General features: G+C 40.2%; 1 protein-coding gene across 1 annotated transcript; it reads left to right on the forward strand.

Annotated features, from left to right (window-relative positions):
* Window positions 1-2,821: 2,821 nt before the first annotated feature.
* LOC149210095 (uncharacterized) lies at window positions 2,822-3,646 on the forward strand. Its single transcript, XM_089398867.1, has one exon. It carries the CDS (start codon window positions 2,822-2,824, stop codon window positions 3,644-3,646), a length of 825 nt encoding a protein of 274 aa, XP_089254993.1.
* The last annotated feature ends 5,072 nt before the right edge of the window (window positions 3,647-8,718 follow it).

Genomic DNA, 8,718 nt, shown 5'->3' on the forward strand with positions numbered 1-8,718 from the left:
AATTAATAAATATCTAATCATCTATTTAAATACTTAAAACTTTTATATACTATTTAATTTTTAAAAATATTATAATAGACAAGTATACTAATTAAATTTCAAAAATATTATAATAGACAAGTTAAATATTGGAAGTGTTATGAATCTTGAATTAAGATTGCACATCATGTTATTCGATAAAAGATATAACAATTCAAAATAGACAAAACTTTTCATATTGATATGGATATGTATGTCCTTAAATTCCAATGATAAACTTTTGTATTATTTTATGGATTTTTTTTTTTTTCTTTTTTCAACTATTTCATGGATGTTTTTTTTGAAGTCTAGTGAGATTTTTAACTTATTGTTATGATTTGGTTTTAGTCGAAGCCCGATATTTTTAACTATGGTGTGTATGAGATTTTTATTAAAGGGAATAATTTGGTATGAAAGTTAATTTTTTCTTAAGTTAATTCTAAATTTATTTTATGATGAGTGTTGAGTGTGTTATATTTTTTTTTATTTGTTGTGGGTAAAAAAAAAATATGCAGATTCAATAATAATTGGACTTATTTATGGTTTTGCATATGGATTTTGGGCATAATGGTTTTTGCCTATGGTATTTGTGGATATGGTTAAGCGAACTACAATTATGTTCTAATCCAGGATTAGTGGATAAGGGTTTACGAATTCTTTCGCATGTATTATAACATTGAAAGGAAAAAAATGAAAAATCAATATAGTATTCCCGGTTGTGGATCTAGGGGAAAGTCTGAGTATATTTGTTTTATGTTCTCGCCATTATATATTTTTATGTTTTAATGGAACCCATCATTCGATCCCTCTACAGCAGTCATAACCTCAGCACCAGTTTGGGTGAGATTGCCAAGCCTACCCTTGCATCTCTGGAATCTCTCCTTACTAAAAGCCATTGGAAATGCAATTGGGAAATTTTACTGCAGGTGCCCAGAAACAGAGGAATATGCCAGAACCACCTATGCATGTATTTGTGTGGAAATGGACTTCAGCGTCGGATTCCCAGCTGAAATAAACCTAACAAGTAAAGACTATGTGTGGAACCAGAAACTCGATTATGAAAGTGTCCTCTTCAGATGTCGATCCTGCTTTGAGACAGGCCATCTAGCCAAAAATTGCCCAAAAGCCTCCCAGAAAAATTCTGCTAGAAAAAACCACCACAAATCTACATGGTGGGAAGGAGCACAAAAAGAACACTACACTGTCATCAAAGAAGAATACTCTAGAGAAAACTCTGAATCACAAGAAATTGGACAAGAAAGAAACAACTCTCAAGATGCAGGGAGAAAGCCTCGCCCAACAAATCAACAGCTATGAGGATTCGAATACCGCATAAAATAAATCTTCATTTAACAGCAAAGCAGATCTCCTAGACCAAACTTCTTCTCCGACTTTCTTCAAAAGGACGAACACAATAGATCATGAAGCTAAGACACCAAAGTCCCAAGAACCAAAAGAGATGAAGGAGATGCAAGATAAAGGAAGTTGGAAGACCGTAGACAAAAAAAAAAAAGCTACAACACCAATCTCGCCAAGAAAGAAGAGGATCCAGATAACTAAAAACTAAGAAAATTGTAGGTCCGATAGACCAATTTGGTCTCAGTGGACATTAACCACCATAATCATCATCATCATCATCAAAAATTAGTTTGCAAGTAATTAATGTACAGGGTTAAAACCTACAATGAGATTTTATTAAAGGTAAAAAAAGGTGATTGATTATGAAAGTATTTTGTTTTGAAGTTTGGTAAAATTTAAAAAAATTCATAATATTGTGTGGATGGGTTTTCAATTAAAGATAAAGACAATGATTGAGTATAAAAGCTAATTCCTTTCAAGTTCAATAAAAAATTAAACATATTATTTAGATGAGTTCTCTATCCAAGTTAAAGCAGATGATTAAGTATGAAATCCAATTCCTTTTAAGTTCAGTAAGACGTCAATCAAAGACAAAGGAGATGATTGAGAATGAAAGCCAATTCATTCCAAGTTTAGTGAGACTTTAAATTATTGTATCAAGAAATTTTAATTGAAGATAAAAGAGATGAATAAGCATGAAAACCAATTCAAACTATTCTCTCGATAAGGTTTTAATTAAAGATAAATGAGCTATTGAACATGAAAACTAATTTCTTTCAGTTCTAGTGAGACTTTAAACCTATTATGTGGATAAGGTTTAAATTAAAGATAAAATAGATGATTGAACATGAAAGCGAATTCCTTCCACAAAAGTTTAAATATATTGTGTGGATGAATTTTCAATTAAAAAAAAAATAAATTGATTAAATAATACTATTTTGACAGTGTTACTTACCATTAGTTATAATTTGAAACCATCAAAATTAAAAAATTTAATAATTTATATAACAAATGATATTTTTTATTTTCAAATTAAATCTAATATAAAAATTAATAAACAAAATTTTAATATTTAAATGATAAACTAATTTGATGCTGAAATTAAACATAAATACTAAATTATTTTCAATTTTAATTTCAAAGTAATAATAATAATAATTTTATTTCAAAAAATTACTTATATAATTATTATATATCATTTATGGAGAAACTGCGAGCGACGGAGCTAGGGTCTGCGCTTGAACGCCGCTCTGCAACTGCGCCTGCGGCCATTCTCGGCCCTGTGGCCGCCCCGGAGGCTCTCCCGAGTGGTGCTGCGTTCAGCAAGGCGTTCCTACGGTGCATTGCCCCTGCAATCAGATGGATCGCTTCTTCGAGCAGACTGGAAAGACTATGCCCGCCGAGGTTTGGGTGAGCTCGATCCGGTCGAGCTAAGGCTTCTTTAATGGAGTCTTCAGCGCCCCCCCTCTCCGAAGCCGAGGCCTTTGCTAAACTTCTGAATTCTCTGCCAAAAAAGAAAACAACAGAGGCTGCGAAATTTGTGAAATGCCTGGATGATATCCCAGAGATCTCGCTCCCTCCTGAGAAACCGATTCAGGTCGCCCTTTCCTTGTCTGAGCACGCCTTGGTGGGACAGTTCACAGGACTCTGGCCCTCCCCCAAAACCACAGAGAGCTGGGTCGCAAGGAACTGGGCGCCGCTGATATCAGGCAAAGTCACTTCGTATTTCCTGGGGAAGGGTTTCTTCCTGTTTGAATTCTCTGAAAAGGAAGATAAGGATCTGATCTTCCGTAATGGACCCTATTTCATGGGCCCCCAGGGACTGTATCTCAACAAGTGGACGCCTGACTTTGATCCAGCAGTTGACGTGCCCACTACCGTCCCTGTGTGGGTTAGATTGCCCAACCTGCCAATGCATTGTTGGAACTGGGAGTCCCTTAAGCACATCGGGAATACCCTGGGTAAATTCATTGATCGAGCAAACAGTAAAGATCAATACGACTGTGCTAGAATTTGTGTCGAAGTTGACCTCGAGGTTGGCCTGCCTGAGGCAATAAAGATTAGGGTTGGAAGCTGGACGCATGTTCAAAAGCTGGATTATGAGCAGCTTCCGTTCAAGTGCAGGAAGTGCCAGGTCTACGGTCATTTTGCTAGAGGATGCCCAAAAAATACTGAAGCGGAGAAAGGCAAAGAGGAAGGATGGACGCAGGTTAAAAGGACCAAAAGCAAAGCCCCTAGAGCAGGAAATACTAATGGTAAAGCTCCCTAAACAGGCTCAGGGCTTCAAAATCCACACATGGAAGAGCAAGGAAATAAATTTATACAGCTAAGTTCAGCATTAGAGGTTACCCAAGATCTAGAGACACAAAATGAAGGATCACCCCAAAAAGATCCCCCCCAGGGAACAAAGCAAGCCGATAGTAAAACAGACAGAATGGAAGACTCACCCTCAAAAGAGGCTGAGGAAGTACAAGGCTCAGAGGACTTAGAAGAAGAAGGTCAAATAGGTGAATCGCAAACCTCGGCTAGAAGATCTTTGAGAGGCCGAAAATCTGCCCGTGAAAAAAGAGAGCAGGAGACCTACAAAGACAAGCTGCAAGGAAGTCAACCCACCCTCGAGAAACTCCTGGCTAAGACCCTGAAGATGGCTAGAAACCAGCCCTAGAGCTCTAAAGGAGCTCTCCATTCCAAAAGCAAGTGATGAAGATCGTCTCCTAGAATTCTAGGGGTATGGGGAGCAAAATAAAAGAAGAAGCTGTTAAAAGTCTGATAAGATCTGAATCTCCTAACATAATCCTCATCCAGGAGACTAAAATGGAGGAAAAGGCCTTCCTCAATATCGGCAAAAATCTGTGGAAAAGAAGTGAAGGGCAAGCTATCTCAGCCAGGGATGCCTCGGGAGGCCTGGGCACCCTTTGGAATGCAAACAAATTTACTAGGGTGAAGGAGATCGCCAACACTCATTGGTTGTTCTCAAAGCTGAACCACGTTGACTCAGATGAGACCCTCTGCCTCTTCAACGTGTATGCTTCAGTCAGCACAGGAGAAAAAAAGAATTGCTGGGATTCTATTAGAGGCTTGGCAGACTCTGAGGACATAGCAAATATCATCATCGTCGGGGATCTAAATCTCACTTTAACTATGGCTGAAAAACGTGGAGGGAGCATTGTAAGGGATCCAGCGCGAGAATGGGTTGAGGATCTGCTCCAGGACTGGGACATGATCATGATCAAACCTTCTTCAGGCAAATATACTCGGTCCAACAAAAGACTTGGCCCGGGCCATATTGCTGCAAGGTTAGACAGATTTCTTGTTCAAAGTTATTTTCTTCTACTTGGTCTAGAATCTAGAATGCATATTCTCCCTTGTAGTGTTTTTGATCACAGGCCCATCAAACTTGATCTCTTGGCTCACTGGGATCAAGGCCCCATTCCTTTTAAATTCAGCCCCCTATGGGTCAAGGAACAAACCTTTATGCATTTAGTAAAAGATACTTGGAAGCAACCAGTCAATGGCTCTGCGTTCTTTGTATGGGAGGAAAAGCTCAGGAGAGTGAAGGCTGCATTGAAAAATTGGGCAAAATCACTCCCAAACCCAGCAGTGGAAAGGAAAAAGTTGCAAGAACATCTTGAGATCCATCACCTTAATTCAGAAAATGAAGAGATCACAAAAGAAATTCTCGAAAAAGAGGCGGACCTTCAGCAAAAGCTGCTTAAAGCAAGCCTGGCCGAGGAAGAGTACTGGAGGACCAAATCTCGCAGGCTTTGGCTTAAGGCAGGAGACAGGAATTCATCCTTCTTTCATAAGCAAGCCCAAGCACGGAAAAATTTTAATTCCATCTCCAAAATCAAGGAAGAGAACATCATCCACAGAGACATTCAAAGCATAAAAAATGCAGCCTTCCTCCATTTCAAAAATCTATATAGTGAAAAAGAGGGGCAGGGTCAAATCTCAACGTCAGTAAATGAGGTTCCCACCTTGATTTCTGCCAGAAAGAATCAGTTTTTGGAAGCAGAAGTCACAAATAATGAAATCAAATCCACCCTCTTCTCTATGGAGCCGGACAAGGCCCCGGGCCCAGATGGCTTTACTGCCAGATTCTTGCAGAACTGTTGGCAGATTGTTGAAAAAGATTTATGCAGAATGGTCCAGAAATCTCAAGCCTGTCAGAAAATAGGGGGAAGCACCAACTCGGCTTTCCTGGCCCTTATCCCCAAGGAAAGAGGTGCCAACTCCTTCTCCAGATTTCGTCCTATATCTCTTTGCAATATAGGCTACAAACTGATAACAAAAGTGATTGCAAACAGACTGAAAACAATCCTCCCTGACATTATCCCTGAGAATCAGGGGGGCTTTATTCAGGGAAGACAGATAGTGGACAACTATATCCTGGTCCAAGAGGCGATTCATTCAAGCTTGGCCCGGAAAGAGAAAGGAATGGTCGTCAAATTAGATCTTGAAAGCGCCTTTGACAGGGTGAGACATAGATTCCTGCTGGATGTCCTTCACAAATTCGGGTTTGGTCTCAATTTTATCAAATGGATCAAGGCTTGTATCAGTGAGCCATGGATTGCCCCCTTGGTGAACGGGAGAGCCACTGACTTCTTCAAAGCCTCTAGAGGGCTGAGGCAAGGGTGTCCTCTCTCCCCCCTGCTCTTTGTCCTCCAAGCCTCAGTACTCAGCTTCCTCTTGAATAAAAAACAGTCAGAACAAGAAATAATGGGAATAAACATTGCAAGAGGCGTTAAAAGCATAAATCATGCGCTGTTCGCGGATGACTCTCTTTTGCTGGGTGCTGCCTCCTTGGCCTTGGCTAAACGATTTAAAGATGTGGTGGACGCCTATTGTGAAGACTCAGGAAGCAGTCTCAATAAAGGCAAATGTCATGTCTTCTGCTGGAATGCCTCTGCCAGATCGCTCCAAGCCATTTCTAACTGTTTTGGCTTCGCAGCCACCTCTTCTTGGACATCATTCAAGTACCTGGGGCTCCCTGTCTTTCAAAAAAGGGCTCTCAGCAGAGAATGGCTGCCTCTGTTGGAAAAATTCAAAACTAAAATTCAATCCTGGGGATACAACTGGCTCAATCTAGCAGGTAAGACAATGCTAATAAAAGCAGTATTGAACAGTCTACCCATTTTTCAGGCAGCAGTGATGATGGCTCCCATTGGCATAATGAGGAAAATGGAGGCTTACATAAGAAACTTTTTCTGGAAAGGTGGCAAAGCTAACGAGAAGAGAATCCCCTTAATAAGCTGGAACACAATTTCTCTACCCAGAATGGAAGGCGGTTTGAATTTTAAAAATCTCAGCAATCAAAATATAGCCATGGGTGCAAAATTGCTATGGAGGATCATCGCCCCAAAACCGGGTTGGGCGCAGCTTGCACTGTGGAAAAAATATTATCGTGGGCAGAGAACACGCTGCCTGGACAATCCTAAGACAATCACAGGATCGATGATACACAAGCTGTGCGAAAAAGCCTCTGCCTTGATTAAGCAATATGCGCACTGGATTCCTGGCAATGGACAGCGCATCCAAATATGGGACGATCACATTATGGGCAGCGATCCACTTGTTGATGACCGATCTCTGGCCTCACTGAAAGAATGGTTGGACAGCGCAGGTATCAAAACGCTGTGGGATTTATCCCACTGGGAAAACGATGACTGGCAGCGATGGAAAAACTTAGAGGTGCCACCAAATCTTGTCAAAGACTACGCTACATTTCTCTCCCACCTAAAAGGCAAAGCCCCAATGAATAGAAGGAAAGCAGACACCCGGGGATGGGGCCCGACCCCTGGAAATTACACTGTCTCGCAGGGATATAATCAGCTCTCCCGTTATCCTAATGTTCTGCCTGATCCGAAGCCCTGGCAGGGGATCTGGTCATCATCAACGTTCCCCAAAATCGACTCCTTTTGTTGGCTTCTATGTCATCACAGAATTTTGACAGAGGATAGGCTCCGGAAAAGAGGATTTATAGGGCCCTCTCGTTGCTCGCTGTGTGGGGAACATGAAGAAAATGCCTCCCATATGATGTTGTCCTGTAATTTTGCTGCAGAAATGTGGAAGGAGGCTTTAACCCCATGGAGCATGGATTTTGTTCGCCCTAATCACTGCTCAGAACTGTTCTCAAATTGGGAGCGAAGGTACCCTGGTGGCATTGCTCAGAACCCCCATATCAAAGAAGCATGGCTCGCCCTTCCCAAATTAATCTGCTGGCACATTTGGCTGGAAAGAAATCAAAGGATTTTTAAGGATAAGAAGAGCGAACCAAAGATAACCTGGGTAAAAATTAAAATTCATCTCAAAGATTGCTTGGGAGACCAGCTAGACATGACGGATCTCAGTGAACAAGAAATTGTATGGGGTGCCTCCCTGGATCTCCAATTCTCGGATAGAGTAAAGGCCCCCCCTCCTCTGCTAAAACATTGGCAAATCCGCCTTAAAGATACAGAATTGGCTGAGTTTTGCATCAAAAGGGCGAGGAAAGCTCTCCTTTTTGACAGTGCAGCAAAAGGAAATCCAGGGACTTCTAGAGCTGGTGGTGTTATCAAAAGCGCAGAGGGCAGAATTGAAGCTAGATACGCTTTGGGGAGTGGGCATTAACACCAGTATTCAAGTTGAAGCGCTAGCTCTCTTCCAGGGGTTTAAGGTGCTCAAGTTCTTGGGAATCAAAGATGCAGTGGTCTTTGGGGACTCTCAGACTATTATAAAGGCCATTGTGGACAACTCCTCTCCTTTAGATTTAAGATTATCTAGATTGCTGAGCAGAATTAATTCCCTGACAAATTCCTTTCATAGCTTGGAATTCCTTCACATAAAGAGAGACAACAACAAAGAAGCTGATGCCGAAGCCAATAAAGCGGCTCTCCTCCCCCTCGGAAATCTTATAAGAAACGGAGACGAAGGCTGGGATCCCATCCCCTAGCTGTCCGATAAAAAATGTTTTACTGTCTATTACTGAAGCAGTTTGTTTGTATCTACAAATTAGGAAAAATAGAGAAATCTGCAAGAATTATAGAATGCAAAATTTGCAGGCTCATTAGGAGGAAAGTTATATGGTTCCTGGTTGAGGCGAAATCTGAGCCCTCCCTTCCCCTTTGTAATTTGAATTGAGACATTCCAACCAAGAATTAATATATCATTCTAACCTTTCTGTAAATATATATATATATATATATATATATATATATATATATATATTATATATATATTATATACCATTTATATATTTAAATTTAATAATATTATATATAAAATCCATAAATATTAAATAATCCATCTAACTACTTTTAACTTTTAAATATTAAAAAATAATAAACATTTTAAAAAATGTAA

This window comes from Pinus tabuliformis, chromosome 1_2 (assembly GCF_031772625.1).
Source record: "Pinus tabuliformis cultivar Carrire ecotype Pingquan chromosome 1_2, CPIR1, whole genome shotgun sequence".
Taxonomy (NCBI): domain Eukaryota; kingdom Viridiplantae; phylum Streptophyta; class Pinopsida; order Pinales; family Pinaceae; genus Pinus; species Pinus tabuliformis.

Excerpts from the sequence above, each read along its gene's own strand:
- LOC149210095 (XM_089398867.1), top strand. The coding sequence starts at position 2,822 with ATGGAGTCTTCAGCGCCCCCCCTCTCCGAAGCCGAGGCCTTTGCTAAA.